The sequence below is a fragment of the Punica granatum genome, chromosome 2 (genome assembly GCF_007655135.1).
Source record: "Punica granatum isolate Tunisia-2019 chromosome 2, ASM765513v2, whole genome shotgun sequence".
Classification (NCBI taxonomy): Eukaryota; Viridiplantae; Streptophyta; class Magnoliopsida; order Myrtales; family Lythraceae; genus Punica; species Punica granatum.
Genome location: NC_045128.1, coordinates 412,451 through 430,326, shown reverse-complemented (window position 1 = coordinate 430,326; position 17,876 = coordinate 412,451). Strand labels below are relative to the sequence as shown.

Genomic DNA, 17,876 nt, shown 5'->3' with positions numbered 1-17,876 from the left:
ATAAATTTGAGACATGAATATGTGAGACGATTGATTAGGGACGATGTGATAACTGTTACCTATGTTAGGTCAATTGACAATTTAGCGGACCCATTGACGAAAGGTTTGTCAAAGGATTTGGTTAAGAATACCACCGCTAAGATGGGTTTAAAACCATTCTAATCGCGTCATTGATAATTGGAACCCTACCTCATTCTAGCCAAAAGTTAGTTTTGAGGTTCAAAGGGTAATAACAAGTTATCGAATGACACCGTGCACTAAGAATTAGGATTTAATGCTTGAGTTTTAGGAGGATGAGATTTACTTTTAATGGATGGACATTAGTTGTCATGAAATCCACCTATATGGACATGAAGTGGTGCCGCTTCAACGAGAGTTTTCTTTATGGTTTTTTCTCTTGTACATGTTCATGAAACGGGATGAGCACATGGCCATAACGGTACTAAAGCAAATAAACGCTTACTCGAATACTTTACGATTATGTGTGCGACTTTTCCGGTATTGACTTTAAGAGTGATGGTTCAAGCGACTAGCCACCAATCACTTTGTTGATACTTTGAGAGTTTGCACTAACGAAGGGTTCAATCTGTGGACACCACTTCTTTATGCATGATCGTTATGTACTTGTGTTTTGGAATTAGCAATCTAGTGGGGGATTGTTGGAAATTATAGATTGCAAATTCATTGGATTTTATTAATGGGTCACTTAGTGCGATTCATGAGTACTTGGACGAATTCGGGTTACGAAGTGAAGGTTCATTCATTCAATGGATACATTTGAGTGCAAGACAAGTAATGTATATGGAAGTGTCTACATTAACTAAGTGTTCATATAAGATCATTAATTGCTTATCCATAAGTGATGTTCCATCTAAGAGTTACGTTCAATACGAAAGGTTCTGACTCTTCGATAGTGTTCATTGAGTGCATATAAATAGAGACGCTATAATGCTCAAATGAATAATTAAGAAAAATTCCATAAATCATAGTGAAAGTTAGGGAATTCATCGATTTTGCTAGTTGAAGGAATTCATAAGGTTTCGTTGTATCCCGGGAGGACCTTTGTCTTAACCCTCTAGCAACTTTGTGTGGGGGCAAATAGTTCTCTTTGGAAAGCATCATTCGCGCCTCGAATCCTATCGTGTTAACCCCACATCGCCTTCGGATCGATCGTCTCCACCCATTTCCCAACACGGTTATCATATTACTTGAAAATTAACATTTTACAAATAAAATTTTGCAGATTAAGGGAAAAAATACCTATATAAATTAATTCAAGTAAAGTTTTTGCATGATCCAAAGTACACATAATTGTAACTTTACGCACATAAAATAATAAATTTGTTATATATAATATAAATTTGATTTGTTATGTTATGTTATAATAGATTTTCCAATAATTTGAGATTTGTAGTGCAATAGTCTAATAATATATTGAATTTTGTACTTATAAATTTTAGTTTGTTTATAGATTGTATAGTTAACCTAGCAATTGAAAAAATATTTATTTTCAATTTAAATTTTCCAAAATGAGGACAAAAATACCTACATAAATTAATTCAAATAAACTTTCTTTTTTATTTTATTATTTTAAAATTAAATTTAATATAAATTAGATATGGAAATAAATATTGACACTTGTAACCCTATTTCAATAAACATTTGTCTTTCTAACCCTATTTATTACATAGATTTTGACATTTCTAACCCTATACCATTAAACATTTACCCCTCTAACTCTATTAATTGCATGGATATAACTTTATATATATATATTTTGGAGAAGCATGTCATGAATATTACTTTTAACCACCCATTGACACTTCTTCAACCGTTGTCTCTTTTTCTCTGCCCTGTCTTTTACAATTTCCTTTTTCCTTTTCATCATCAATTTCTCCCGCACCCAAGCAAGAGAATGGAAATCAACTGGCCTTCTGACCTGACCCTTCTATATCCACCGTAAGCCTTTCCTCATTTGAACCTCGCCCTTAACTTTTTCAACTTAATTTTTTAGATCAATAATATCTTTTATAACCTTTTATATAAAAATTCATAGACATTTTATATAATACTATTACTTAAATGAAAACCGATTTTAGAATTACTATATTTAAATGATGTGGTTAAAAATCTAATGTTGTGTTTAGTAACGGAATCAAGTTTGATTTAGTTTGATTTAAGGAGATGAAAACAAAAGTAATTGGAAAAAGTATGCAAGAGAATTTAAAAAAGAAGATAAAAAAGTAATTCTTGTGTTATTGAATTGAGAAAAAAGTGTTGAATAGTTGAAAATTTTTAATATTAAAAAATTAATTATAATAATAAATAAGAGAAAGTATGAGAAAGAATTTGAAGTAAAAGATAAAAAAATAATGATTGTATTATTAAATTGAGGGAAAAATAAAGTTAAGTTAAGTTAGGTTAATTTAATTACTCAAATTAAAATAAGAGAGAGGAGTTGAATAACAATATTATCCACTAAAAATTATTCACCTCTCTATCCTCTCATGTGTCAGTTTTTCTTTATTTTGCTATCCTCTCATTTTCATAATCCCATATTCTATCACACTATTTTTTTTCAAAATTTATCTCCAATTCTCACTTTGTGTTTTTCTTACCCTTAATTTTTTCTTACTCTTCCAAATTCGCGTATTGAAAAAAATTATTATACTTGAAGCGCAATATGTATGTAGCGTGGATATCGAGCTTGTGTTGTATAAGTTTAAATTAACGTAAAACTACACGAGCTAGCTAGTTCTACTGCTTCGATTTGGACCCCCCCAAACCTTCTAAACCAAGATGGCTAAAAGTCAACTCAAGTCTCATTGGACTGGCTCTATCACATGCCATCAGGCATAGCTTCAGATCATAGGGGCCCCCACTATAAGCTACATATCATCATCAATAGAGAGCTTCTAAAAGTTGTCTATCTTCATTGAAATATTAACATTAACTTTGAATTATATGCGGCTATTACTCTTTACCAACTGTGAAACTCACGTAATGATGTTTTGTTTGCAGGAAAATCAGCTAACCTACACGAGACTATCAAAAGTATCCAAAGGTCCTTCAGAGAACACAACATGAGGGAACGCAACAATTCTCAACATTAGGGAATCTCTCGCAAGCGGTCACTGCAACTCGAAGCAACGAGAGAGCCAACAGGACAAGACTATAACGTCATCAGTACTGATGCATCTTGGAATAGTAGCAGATCATGCCTTTCGGGAGTACTACACCACCCAAATAGCCCACCAGAACTATCATGGTTCCAAGTGTCGCATGAGGACAAACCCTTCCAAGCAGAAGCTGGAGCAATACTCCTTGCTATAAACATAGTTGCTGAAAGAGGATTAAAGAATATATGGCTTCGCTGTGACCCTTGCTACTAATTGACGCTATTTTGCAGCCACAAAACTCTCCGTGGGAGATTAGGAGCTTAGTTTCGGATATATGTAATTCTCTTAAACTCTTTTCGGATTGATTATGTTCATGGATTCCTAAGACGGATAACTCCCTATCTCATGACTTGGGTCATTTCGGCTTGATGTCAAATTTTTTCTCTCTGTGCACTTTTCAGGGATATCCTGACATTAGTCTAAGAATCGATGTAAACACTACCGCTTATTAATAAATTATTTTATTCAGCGAAAAAAAACATTAACTTTGGATTTACAACCAAAGGGGTGGTCTAGTATTCTAAACTTACTCCCAAGTGATTGGTAATATTAAAGTTTTAAGTTCAAATTCCCTCTATACATTTGTGTCAAAATATTTACTAAAAATGTACTTTTTTGCTTGAACTTTGAGGATATCAACTTCTGTAAATTATACTAGGTCTTTGGTGGTTCTACATTGATGGAACTAGTGCTTGTGCTAGTTGTTCAGTACTTCGCGATTGAACACGAGAGTTTGAATATTGCGTAAAAGGGGCGGCAAGGTCATTATTGCTGCTACACGTTTTTTTTTGTAAACCTTGGTATTCGGAAGCTCAATTAAACCCCGACTAATTCAATTGAGCTGGGTTGGCCCACTAAGCGGTTAAGTTCTCCCAGCGTGAATTTTTTCTATTCACAAGACTCGAACTTAAGACCTTTATTTAAGTGGAACAATCTATAAATCGCTTGAACCAATCAACGTTGGTTTGCTACTCACCATTTTATCCAGGAATATATATATATATATATATATATATCCAATTTGAAAATATAATTTCAGAGGTTTTCATGATTATGATTAACAAGCTTATAAAGAATGGTATTAGAGGTAATCCCGCACTACGTACAGTTTAAAAAATAATGTCGATTTATAAAATTATAACTCAAGCTAAAATATGATATTTCATTGTATATATAATTGTCCGTCTTTTGATATATACTAGGCAAAGTGCCCACGCTGTGCCGAGGGACTGAAACTTTTCGGTCCAATATTATTGAAATCGTAACTTATCTAATGCTCAATATAATATGTAACCTCTATATAGTAATTTAGAATTACAATCATAATGACCTCTTAATTGTTAATAAGATTTTAGATTTCTTACAAGGTACATTAATTAATATAAAATGCATTATATAAAAGCTAATATTTATATCTCTCTTTATGCCTTGTTGAAATTTTATATTTAATAATTAGAAAGACCTTTTTTATTTCATTAAGTCACTTTGGTCAACTGATATTTGTTAGAATATTGAAATATTTATTTGATGTCTTCAATAAAAAGAAAACTATTATGGTATGTTGGGAATTGTTATACAAAGAAAAGTGTTATAGGAAATTTGTAAATTATACTATTATTTTAATATATTAATGTATTACTTTTTATGTTTCTGCACGTAGTGTGGGTGCATTCTCCTCTAGTTAATTATACAAACGAAATGAAAAGATAATTCTTAAATAAATAATAAAAAATATACGAATAGTATAAAGGTAATGACGAAAAATATGTATAGAATGCCAAGCAAAAAAAGAAAAATATGTATAGAGCACTTCCTAAAATCATATAGAAGAATACAACTCTATTTGGCAATCTACACAGCTTGTGTCACCTGACATACCTATCCCACGGGCTTGTTAGGCATGATTTCACAGAACGTGGAAAAATTCAGATGACACCCCCCAAAGACTCCTTGTTATGAAAATGAAAAAAGAAAATATGTAATATAAGAAAAGTTAAAAATGGATATGTATATGATTAATGGAAAATAATCACCTGAGAGTAAGAAAAAGTTTTCAACTCTCCCCATAGATCCAATACGGGACCGTAATCACTTCTTTCTTGGTTAATACTTCTAAGATACTAATTTATTATTTAATGCAACATAAATTAGTGTAAATTGTATATGTGACCCTCTTTATGTGCAGTATGATTTTTCTTTTCTTTTTAGGTATATACTTGCTAAGATGGTAAAAATTATTATATAAATAAATGTACATGTACGTGATGCACGGAAATCACTAGTTAAATTAATTGAAATTATATTGCAAAAAAAATTGAAATTGATTCTCCGAACCTTAGGGTTGTATTTACGAACTATATCAAAATTTTTCATTTTATTATGTTCAAGAAAAGAAAATAAAATAAGAAAATGGAGTCGAGCGGCCAAAAGAGAAGAGATAGGAAAAATAGGAGAAAGTGGGCAAATGAGAGAAAATAAAATGAGTGGAAAATGTAGTGTACAATTTTAGATAAATTTATCATTTTAATTTAAAGTTAATGACCCTTATTAAAGCATATTTCATAAGAAAATTTGAGAAGGCGAAAGTGAGATTGGAAGTTAATTTGGTGAAAATAGATTTTAAAGATCACATTTTGATTTAGAATGGGTTGCTAGGATTTAGAGTTTGTCTTGTTTTAGGTAGTTTTTGTTTAGTTTTAGTTTGAGTTCGGCCTTGACAGGTTTATTTACTTTTGAATCATTTTGAGTTGGTTTTCTGAGTTTTCCATTATTTCTCTCTATTGATCTCGAGTATATTTTTTTTGGGGATAACTTTGGAAGCATGGAGAGGTCCAATGATCGTGATGGGGGCTTTGGAATAATCATGTAAGATGAGATTTAGCTTCAGTTGGATGGTGCCTAAGCACGCTTTCAATCGTACATTAGCACAGAAGATCTAATTTGATCAATTTAACTCTATACAATTTTGCCTAAGCATACTATGACTGTGTTGCATCACACTTTGTTAATCAAGCTACTCAGTGAATATTGTGCTTCTTTGGGCTGTTTTGGGCAATTTAACGAGCTGAAGACTTTCTTAGAATGGAAGATAGAATGGAAGATAGGATGGAAGAGATTGAGAGTCAACATTTGAAGAAGATATTTTGTTGCAGTCTATTTTGATTCAAATTAGGAAGTCGAACTCTTATTTTTGGGTAGCAGAATCTTAGACTTCTAGAGGATTTTTAGGAGGTCTCTCCTATTTATTTAGAACTTGGTTGAATGTAAGAAATGAGTCGACATTGAGGGAAGATAGGATAGGAAGAGATTGAGAATCAACATTTGAAGAAGATATTTTATTGCAGTTTCTTTTGATTCAAATTAAAAAGTTGAACTCTTATTTTTCGGTAAGTAGAATCTTAGACTTCTAGAGGATTTTTAGGAGCCCTCTCCTATTTATTTAGAACTTGACTGAATGTAAGAAGTGAGTCGACATTGAGGGAGAAGAAGGAGAACGTGGAAGAACGATGAGAGACAAACTTGAAGACTGGAGACGACCTGAACCAAAGACCATCCATTTGTCTTCAACTTTTCTTTTGTTTTATCTTTGTTTTAACATGTCTTCTTTAATTTCTTGGTTGTTGAACTCCATTACTATGAGCTACTTTCATTTCCTAGTGCTTCAATGGAACCTAGGGTTTATTCTTAATTTGTGATCTTGCTTTCTTGTTGTTAATTGATTGATCATGTTTATTCTTTTCCTTTCTTAATGCTATTTGATTGTTTAGCCACCAATTAGATTGTTCTAGCAACTTAGATGAACTTGGAAAACGAACTCTAAGTTTAGGCTCGGGGTAGAATAACCTAAGATTAACTCAAGTTGAAAAACGAGATTAATTTGCGAGAGTATTAGGAATAACCTTAGGTAGCCAACTAGGGTTCGATCTTAATGGGTCCTCACTAGTCGATTTTGTCTAAGAATAGTGTAGTCGATTTGATACATGGAGATACGTTCTCGTAGCTATCGGAAGACGTGCAAGAAGATAGAAAATCCTCGGTCAACAATAGGATCAATTAGTCAATAGCAAGTGAAGTAAGTTATCGAATTAGGTTTAACCCTAGGGGATGTTGAATGCTCTAGGTACTTATCACCATTATATTTATCATTTTTATTAATTCATGCTTTAATTTAGTTTTAGTTAAATCTCTCGAAAATCGATTATCTGAATAGAAGCCGACTATTTTAATCTTAGTACCTAGTGGTAGCTTGGATCAATCCTTGTGTGAACGATACTCGTACTTATTCTATATTACTTGAGATACGTATACTTGTGTGCTATCATTATTAGATTCATCGCAATAGAAGTCAAGTCCTCTTATATATATATATATATTAACTAGGTGATCTTCATGTATTACGTGGTAACTTTTTTATCTTTTTTTTTACAAAATAGATAATTAACACATGTGACTTATAAATGAATATAGATTAGTCTTTATTGTATATGTGACCCTTTTTATGTGTGCTATGGTTTTTTTCTTTTTAGATATACTTGATAAGATTGTAAAAATTATTATGTAAATAAATGTACATTTATGATATGTACGAAAATCACTAGTTAAATTAATAAAAAAAATTTCACAAAAAAAATTGAAATAGATTCTCCGAGAATTAGGATTGCATTTATGAACTATATCAAAATTTTTTCTTTTTATTATGTTCTTGAAAAGAAAATAAAAAAAATGGAGTTGCGAAGCCAAAAGAAAAGACAGAGGAAAAATAGGAGGAAATGGGAAAATGAGGGAAAATAAAATGAGTGGGAAATGTAGTGCGCAATTTTTTGATGAATTTATCATTTTAATTTAAAATTAATGGCTCTTATCTTATCAAAGCATATTACATAAGACAATTTGGGAAGGTGAAGGTGAGGCTGGAAATCAAGTCCTCTCTCTTTTATTTAATAACTAGTTGATTCTCGCTCGTTGCGTGGTAATTTTTTATTTTTTATAAAATAAATAATCAACACATGTGACTTATAAATGAAAATAAAGAAGATTACATAAAGAAATGAAAGTTGGTCCGTCGCCAGCGGGGGTCCCCACTTGCCTCTTTTTTTTTTTTAAATTCTGTTTTCTTGTAATTTTATTTTTTAAATTTTCTCCAGTTTTAGTGTTTTCAAATACAATTCGAATAAAGTGCAATGTAATTTGGTCGACACGTTATCGATATCAAGTAATTCGATCGGCACGTTATTGGTACCACGTAATCTGATCGTTGGGTCGATACATGATGCTCTTTTAGTGTTTCCAAAAGCCAACACAAATAAAGTTCTACGTAATCCGTTAATGAGTTAGAAAAAATCCGATCATTAGGTCGACGCTTTACGTCCTCTTAATGATTTCAAATTTGACCCCAATAAGATTCCATGTAATTTGGTCAAAGTGTTATGCTAAACAATCTAATCGTTAGGTCGAAGCATTATGCCTTTTTAGTGATTACTGGTCCCATAATGCAATGGGGCGATGAGTAAGGTGGCTTTTCCCATCCTACTCCTTTGTTTTATTTATAATTTTGAAAAATTATATTTTTTTAATTTTTTAATTTTTACTTATTAGTTATGTAATGCTTTTTCTTTTTCTTTGTGGTGTTCACCATTTGGTATCCGGAGTTCAACGAATCCAACTAATCTAAGTTTGAGTAAGATTGGTTTATTAAGGGATCTAACCCTCTCAATCGTGGATTTTCTCCACTCGTAAGACTCGAACCCGACTTGCTTAAGGAGAATAAACGTCAAATTATCAAAACCAACCCACGTTGGTAAAACGCCTATTCTAATGAATAACCAATTTAAGTTGTTTCTTTTCTTCTTTGACATTAAAGATGTCCAAATTATTTCGCTTAAATGCAAGGTTACGCTAGCCTATTGATTGAGAGTAATTTTCACTCGAGCAATAATTTGATTGTGACTGTGAGATACTTTCAATTAATTTTCGAACCCCTATGCTGCAAATAATTTTCATCCACTTAAAATTGGTGGCAACTTAAGACTTATTATATTGTGATCATAGTTTTATAAATTAGAAATATTGAAAATTTAAATTACGAAGAAATATTAGCTTTTATACTGGATAAAGTATTAATTAGTACAACCTTGTATAGACAAACTAGATCATTATCTATCAATTGATTGCTCATAATATTTACGCATAAATAGTTTTATAGTTTCATAATTAGTTTTAGTTATACTCTATATTGATTATTACACAAATTACTATGTTAATTAAGAAATTGACAAAAATATTTTTCTCGACTCGCTAGATCGCGCTGGTTGGATTCTAGTATATATATAAAAAAGACAATCGCATAAGTAAAACTATGATCACAATAAACAAACACGTACTCTTGACATATAAAGTGAGCAATATGCTTATAGAGAAACTGTAATCTTGTCATATGTATAAGTGCTTAGGAAAAAACCATAGCGAATAAAAAAACGATGGATAAAATGAATTTATCGGGTACTTATAGAGAATTTAACACATTGAATATGAAGCATATTTCAATTAAGTCTTTTCAATTATCGATGAAACTTTTATTTTTTAAAAAATAATTTATTTTATATATTATTGTATGCAAATAATCTAGATAAATTTTTAACATTCAAATATAACATCAATAAAGTCTATTATAATATATAAAACCTGAGCATCGATGTTGTGAGAGCTCCATTAGTAAACTCTAAGCTCATGGTTGATCGTCCTTTTGGCTACTCAAATAATTTAATATAAATCAAAGATTCGTGGTATTCGTTCATTCTTTACATTAATATTTTCATAAGTACATTGTCTATAATTTACGTATGTAGAATACCAAGAAGCCATTTTCTGCATTCAATGTATGTAGGATATCGATAATTTTTCTCAATTAGTGAATAAAACCATTTGAAATATGTGATTTTTTTTCAAATTCAATGTTTCAACCTCCTAAAGTTGAGCATCGATGTTGTGAGAGCTCTATTAGGAAACCGTCAGTTCATGACTGGTCGTTCTTTTGACTACTCGAAGAATTTTATTATAAATCAAAGATTTGTGGCATTTTGTCCATTTTTACATTAATATTTCATAAGTACATTGTCTCTAATCTATGTGTGTAGAATACTGAGAAGACATTTTTTGCATTCAATGTATATAGAATATCGAGAAGTTTTCTTGATTATAACCCTTCGAGATATGTGATCTTTTCCAGATTCAATGTTCCAGCATCCTATAAATAAAAGATTTGAAAATTCATCTTACGCATTATTTTCAATTCAATATAGCTTTTCCAACACCTTAATCCTTACTCAACATCTATCACTCTTCGCATATATATAAAAATATATACTCCATGACTATTATCTTTTAGCATACCTGTTATTTGCATTTTTATAATATTAAAGAAATATTTGCTTTTTAACATGATTTTCTCTTCTTCGACTCTTGCTCATAGTTTGTAATATTTTAAGTGTCTATTTAATAGAATATATAGCCTTTGTTATGTTTTTTATCAATCAAAACCAATTGTATTTTTATATGTTGCTTTCCTAATTCTATGTCATAAAAAACAATTTATGTATATTGTATAAGTTCATTTAACTAAAAATGAAATATCAATCCACGTGGAGTTAATAATTATTAAATAGAGCGATTTGAGCAATTAAGAAAATTTTATCATGATCTAAGGATTATTAAATGGAGCTCTCACATTTTGTGTCTCGACTTTTATATTTTATATATAATAAAAGATATTTTGGACTCTTTAACCATCTTATAAATTAGGAGGTAGTTATTAAATTTAATTATCGCTTCAATAATAGTATAAGAAGTGTAAGATAAGATATAAAATATATTGATAGTTTAGATAGTTTAGAAGTATATAGATAATAATATTAGATCGATATAAATAGACAAAACTATACCTAGATTTAGTTTTGTAAAAAAAATTATTAAATAATAATTAGGGGAAAACGAAAACCAAATTAATTAATTAGCAGATAGCAGACGCAGGATCGTTCTGGGAAGCGCTCGGTCCCACAGAGGGAGACGCGAACGGCCCCAAAGCAGCTCTCTCTATCTCCGTATCTGCCGCTGTCGAAGAGAAGTTTGTAGAGGGAGATGGACAATGGCAATGGAGAAACGGCGCCGCCGGAGCAACCGGAGTCCAGCAGAGGCGCCGGAGGAAAGATAAGGAAGCACCCCAACGGGAAGCCTCGGACTACTCCCTACGCCCGCCCGCCACTTAACCAGTCCCACCAGACTCCCCTCGCCGTCCGGGGTGGCGGAGGCTGGCTTTCCAAGCTCGTGGATCCGGCCTGCCGCCTGATTGGCGCCGGCGCCACCCGTCTTCTCCCTTCTCTCTTCTCCAGATCACCCACAATTAAATCCCCTGCTTCTTCCTCCTCCGACGAAGGTCATGGTCAGTCCTATCTCTCCCTCTCTTGTCTCTACTCATGAGTAGCTGCACGCGAGTTTATACGTGTCCAAAATCGTGCGCGAATGTCCGAAAGCTTTCACTTTTCTCTGTATTTGCTGGTTAGGGTTTTAAAGTTCCATCCTTCTAGCAAGTTCATGGTGGAAGTATACTAATTCAGAGCTACTTTAGTAATCTTATATGGAAAATTTCACCGTTGAATCCTGAGAATTCAATTATATCTTCTTCGACTGATCCTTGGAGCTTGCCTTAGTTGATTGACTCGAGCATCGACTCCTTCTCAGCAAGGAAAAGAGAAAAAAACAAAAACAAAAAAGCGCTTTTTGCTATGCATTATTACTGAATCTTTCTTGCGTGATCTTTAATTGAAGTTGGGGTCCTGCAGGTCTCCTGTTTGTTAGGTTCTATTCTGAAAGCAGTGAAATTGCTGATTTCTTCTTAGATAATTGAAAGTATATAGAGACAAAGAATTGTTTTTGGGGTTCAAGTCATACTAGTAGGATGTGAAGGGTTTGCCCTTGTACTGTCAGGACCTTCGGGTTTTGTCATTAGCAGGTTTTGAATTTGAATTTGAATTTTGTCAGTGTTGTTAAATACCTCACTCATCTATTGGCACCTACTATAAGAAAAAAAGGAACTGCTTGCCAATTTCAATTTTCTGAATTTGGCCGTAGATCATATAACTATCTATGTCTGTGAAAGCTCTTTATTTTTACTCTATCCTTTTCTTTTGGTTTCTTTTGAAATCTGAAGTTATGTAGAGAAAACCTCCTCTGCAGTTTGTCTTTCTGCGCTCCGCTTGTGATATTGTCAGTGTACAGGGGCAAACTGCAGAGGAGCCGTTACCCTGATATGCTTAACAACTGAGTTGAGCTATTCGATTTTCGTGGGCTGCATCTAATATGTCATTCTACAATAGACGAGCTGCAGGGTGAGGCTGAGCATGAAGATGAAGACGGAATCGACAAAGGGAATTCAGATGTAAGGTCTTGACGATCATGTTGAGTTTTAGGGTTTCTGAGTTTCAGAAATGATAGATTAGCCACAAACGCATTTGATTTAGTTGAGTATTCTTTATAGATACTTTCTTTCCAGTGTGTGAACTATCAACCTCTGTAAGTATTTTGTGATTGGTGCTCGCTGTGACTTTTTGGTTGTCTGATAACTAAAAAATGGCCCAAGAATTCAAGCATAACTTTAGGTTATTTAAAATGAACAAAATCACCTTAACAGTTCAATCCAGTTTACCACAGCCAAAAAAAAAAAAAAAGAGTATCTTTGATAGTTATGTATGTGGTATTAAGCATTTGAAAGAAGGATTCTGTTTGTGCTTTTGTCATTGTGTATTTTTTATTTGCATCCACTGTTGGAGTTAATTTTGTTTCTTATTTCTTGTAGCTGGCCTTAACCAAAGTAACTCAATCAGCAAATGCTGAAAGTGTTGAAGATGGACCCAGAAGTGGTGGCCTCCTTGATGCCAAAGGGGAAGGCAAAAACATAGCCCTGCCAAACACTGGTGGGCTTTCGGAAATTGAGCAGCTGATCAAAGGGAAAATGTTTTCAAGGTAATGTGAACCACTTTCAACGTCTGGCTTTTTACCACGAATGATGTTCCTTTGATCTATTTGGAAGCTTATGTGCATAGAGTACGTGGTTTATTGTCTGTGCAGGTTTTGTTGCTTTATGCATAAAAGTTTGGTCTCGTGTTTTTCACCTTTTCTTAGTTTTTGGTTTAATTGCACATGTTACCTACTGTTCGTTATTCCCTTTTCTGAATAGTCACTCTTGTGCTTGAATATGGAATCTGAAAGCATCTAGATTTGTCTTTAATGTCACTGTTAGAGCGGTGTTTTCTTTGAATTATAGCGATGAAGTTGATCGTCTCTTGGAAATCCTGCATTCCAAGACTGTCGATCGACGTACAGATGAGGGAAGAGATAAACAACCAGCTACAGATATTAGAGGAAAAGTTCAAGGGCATGCAACAGCACCAGAATTTGCAAGCGGATTGAAAGGGGAAAAGCAAGAGGCTTGGAACAGAGTATCTGGGGAAATTCTGACCCCACTTTCCAAGGCAAATGTAAGCTGAGCCAATTCTACTAATAATTTTGCCTTTTCACTCCTACACTTGGGGTTCCTTTCTGAATATCTGCCTGTTCCTTTTATCAGCCCCTTCCATTTCTGCAGTGAGCTACCCTAAACTTTTGAAATTTTATGACTACCCTGCTCTCATTTAAATTTTCATAGTCTAATAAGTAACACTTCTACGGTTGGCCTTTGTTAGTTACTGTGACGCCCTTAAATTGGGGAAGGTGGATACTTAAAGTAGAAAGAGTAGTAAGAACGCTTTTTTTTTTGGGAGCCCCCCACCCGAGAGAGAGAGAGAGTTAGAAGTTTTGCAGCCATACCGATGCTTCTAGCTGTGAAATTATATTTGATTGAGACAGACTGCTCACTTTGCTGGAAGGTCTTACATAATAATGAGTGCAGATATTTTGCCACTGTTAATAGTAGTAAACTTCTCATAATTGAGAATCGGGCATTGTTACCACTGCTTTCACTGAAAATATTTTCATAATCTGCAGGTGCGAAATGAAATTGGTGCATCACCAGTTGATATCGCTAGAGCATACATGGGTAATCGAATGTCAGAAATTGGATCTAGTGCAGTGGCTACAGCAACCGGAGATGATAGAGCATTGGTTGATTTGGATGGACACTCATCAAAGCCTTTTATTGCATTACCCTCACATAACTCATCCATCCGCTGGCCTGGTGCCACAGTGCCTGATAGATATATGACCCCACAGACTCAAAGAAGCAGATACGGGCTTCATGATTTCCGCAGAACCCCCTATTCTAGAACTGTACATTCAATGTCCAAGTCTAAGGTATGTGAGAAACATAATCATTTTTTACGGCTGGAATTTATTTAGTAATATCTTCATGCGTCAGGCAAATGGGATGATTTTTCACTGTTTGAATGTTTTCAGCCGATTCATATTGGTGATGATGGCAGTAACTCTCTCGAAACCGAGTCACCTTTGCTAAAGCAATCGCAGACAGCGTTAAATCGACAGGTGCTGATTAATGTATATTCCCTTTATTTTAGATATATAAATAACTTTTATCTCTGTCCCAAATAAAAGAACAAGAAAAATTCTTAGCTCCATAAATGTACTAGGATTTCGTAATGCTCTTCCACGTTGAAGTTGGAATTTGTGTAATCATTTGAGGTGTGAATGAGATGCAGGCAAGATCAAGAAGCAATATAGTAGATGTTGGCTATGGATCTGTGGGACCCATTCGTCGGCCCAGACACAAGTTAACCTTAGGCACTCCTCAAAAGTTTGTCAACTTACCTCCTTTAGCCAGTCCCTCTCAGAGGGAAGACAGCAACTCACCTTTGGACCCTTTGCCTGCCTACAGAAAGAAAATGGTGTATGTTGGAGGATCAAGTAGCTCTGCAAAACCTCAATGGGCAGATGATAGACCACAAAGTCTTGAGATTGGAGTACCAACTGTTCCAAGACATTCTAGTCAGATGGCTAGGAAGATACTTGAGCATCTTGACAGAAACTTTCCTACTCCCAAAGAGAAGTCTGCTGAGTTGAAGCTGGCCAATTCTTGGAAGAAAACAATCTTCTCTGATGCCATTTTGGTGGGGGATGCCGCAATATCTCATGAGAAGGTGGAGAAATGGGCAGGTGCTGATGCTGCTCATCTACATGAATCTAGAGGAACATCATTCAAATTACCACCTGAAAGGAGCACCATCAGAATAGCTGATGCTGTGGGAAGAAAGACTTCTGTTTTTGATGCAAATCTACGTAGTTCTAGTCCGGCAAATGGCGCCAATGCAGAGAGTGCAAATGAGGTACTTTTGTTGTATTCTACATTTACATACTATACTTTTTATTACCCTGCACTCTTGACATCTATCTGGATTTGTGCGAGTCTGGGATAACTTTTACTATGTTTTCTAGCTTTAAATGTTTGAGTTCACGCTGCCATTATGACTTTACTGTTGGTATCTGAGATTCCAGAGTCTTTCTTTTTTCTTTTTAGCCATTGAAATTAATTCATTTAAGTTTTCCTATTTGTTACTCATCACAAGTTGTCTGTGCCACTTGGAGCAATCTTTTACTTTAAACTAGATGCAGTTCATTATACTCTCGTGGTCCAAATTTTACTGCCACTGATATGGGCCCTATTGTCTATACCAATAAGCTGGCAACGATTACTCAATCTGGTAGACGATGCGCCCCCCCCCCCCCCCCCCCCCCCCCCCCCCCCCCCCCTTTCCTTTTTTTTTAAAATAATTATATTATTATTATTATTATTATTATCATTATTTTTATTTTTTATTTTGTGGTTGAACTAGTAGTTTGAATTAATTCTGCTCTTCTTTCTGTCATGTTTGGCAGGTCTCGGAGTTAGCTGCTCCCACTGCTATAGAGTCTCAACTTCGAGATGCAGTGAAGCAGCCTCCACTATCTGCAGCAAAAGCGGGATTGCCAGCAATCTCCATTGAGAATCCTGTCAGGGCCGCTTTCTCTTCGGGAAGCAGCTCTGGATTTGAGTTCCCAGTCTCTGCATCTCCAGCCCAATTTCCTGAGCCACCGACTCCATCCCTCACACTGCCTCCTCGTTTGACCAACAGCCACCCCCTGCAAAAAGAAGAAGAATCCATTCCCTCCTATACTTTCGGCTCGTCAAATAGGTCCTCTCCAGCTCTCGTGTTTTCGTTCCCTTCTACAAGCAGCAGTTCAGTTCCTGTGGATGCAGCGGATCTAAAATTCTCCTTTGGGTCAGGGGAGAGGAGGATGTCATTTGCATCAATAGCGAGAGATGGTGTCTGCTGCTAATGCTGAGTTTTTCTTTCACAATAGAGAGAGGATAGAACTCACATATTTCTTGTAGAAAGGCTGCAATTCTTCACAGGGTTAGGTCTATAATGTCTTTTTTTTTTTTTTCTCTCCCTAGGGAGAAGAGACTCGAGACCGAGAGGAGACGTTATAGAGATTTCCGTGGGGTTAGAGGGATCGGAATGTGTCGTGCTCGGATCCCTCTTGGCTGTTACAAAATAAGAAAATGCTGCAGAATTTACTCTTTGGAAAGTCAATAGCAATAAATATCATGCGCCCAATAATAAATCTGACCGGTTAGAATGCATTTGCATGTGGACAACCAGCCAGAAAGAACATGACATGATATTAGATATCAGATGTACATACATGTTTACATATATATATATATATATATATGTATATATTAAACCAACCAAAGGGCTAATCAATGATACCGTCCGTTCTTGTTGGGACTCGTACATAAATACATGTGCACACCCACCCTGGGGCCCATGTGTCCTAAAGGTCCCGCATAGCATAGCTAGAGACCCATTCCGTCGATTGGATCTCTCTCTTTCTCTCTGATGGGGTCCGGTCCGGTTCTAAGGGGAAATGGTGCGTGTGAAATTGTAAAGTAACCAGACCTATCAAAAAAAAAACCAGAACCAGACTAGACTGGAAGCAGCATCATAACATTCCTACTTCCTCTCCCCTCCCTATAGAAAGAGAGAGAGACAGAGAGACAGAGAAATGAAATGCATGCATTAATTTTAACAAACATCGAATGAATTTGACATTTTAGATTCCTTTTTGTCAGAAGCATAAGCAGCAAAAGCATAAGCATTTGATTATTCTACAATGCATATATATATATATATATATGTACTTAAAATGCACCTACTATATATATATATATACATAATTTTAAATGATTTATTTATAACTCAATTAATTACGTATAAAATGCAATTAAGTAAATTACATGATGTTAAGTAATTTCTCCGATAATATAATACAAATAATTCACTTGCAAATACCATACATGCATCTTCTACTCTATTTATTGTACACCCAATCCAGAAGCATTAGTCCAACTCCAAAGCTGTCCACATCTCTCTTCTTAATTTCTTGCGTATATATTTATACGTAGAGAGTCTGATATGCATGCATGGTCCACAATTGAGTTGGGTCGACCCAATAAAGAGTAAAACTCTCCCAATCAATTAAGATTTTCTCCATTCACAATACTCGACATTAATTTTGAATTAATGCATTGGACTTGATGAATAAATTAATCGACCTTTCCCTTTTATCAATATAATCAATACTGGTGCTTTCAAACCCCTTCCTTCCTCTGGAGGATCTTTTGATGTATACTGAGGTTGGATGCTTGCTTTG

General features: G+C 34.5%; 1 protein-coding gene across 4 annotated transcripts; it reads left to right on the top strand.

Annotated features, from left to right (window-relative positions):
* Positions 1-11,202: 11,202 nt before the first annotated feature.
* LOC116195787 (nuclear pore complex protein NUP1) lies at positions 11,203-16,777 on the top strand. 4 transcript variants are annotated; one of them, XM_031525132.1, is made up of 9 exons: positions 11,203-11,613; positions 12,548-12,609; positions 13,027-13,193; positions 13,471-13,708; positions 14,214-14,519; positions 14,622-14,708; positions 14,882-14,976; positions 15,058-15,505; positions 16,056-16,777. In XM_031525132.1, exons 1-9 carry the CDS (start codon positions 11,313-11,315, stop codon positions 16,494-16,496), a joined length of 2,145 nt encoding a protein of 714 aa, XP_031380992.1. In that variant the 5' UTR covers positions 11,203-11,312; the 3' UTR covers positions 16,497-16,777. The 4 variants fall into 4 exon arrangements, with proteins under 4 accessions (XP_031380992.1, XP_031380990.1, XP_031380989.1 ...); XM_031525130.1 differs by having other exon boundaries at positions 11,203-11,607; positions 14,882-15,505; XM_031525129.1 differs by having other exon boundaries at positions 11,204-11,613; positions 14,882-15,505.
* The last annotated feature ends 1,099 nt before the right edge of the window (positions 16,778-17,876 follow it).

What these genes read in the sequence shown, in the direction of transcription:
- LOC116195787 (XM_031525129.1), top strand. Translation starts at nt 11,313, where the DNA reads ATGGACAATGGCAATGGAGAAACGGCGCCGCCGGAGCAACCGGAGTCC. An exon ending in CTCCTCCGACGAAGGTCATG is followed by an intron (nt 11,614 to 12,547) that starts GTCAGTCCTATC and finishes ATTCTACAATAG; the next exon opens with ACGAGCTGCAGGGTGAGGCT. An exon ending in CCCCACTTTCCAAGGCAAAT is followed by an intron (nt 13,709 to 14,213) that starts GTAAGCTGAGCC and finishes CATAATCTGCAG; the next exon opens with GTGCGAAATGAAATTGGTGC.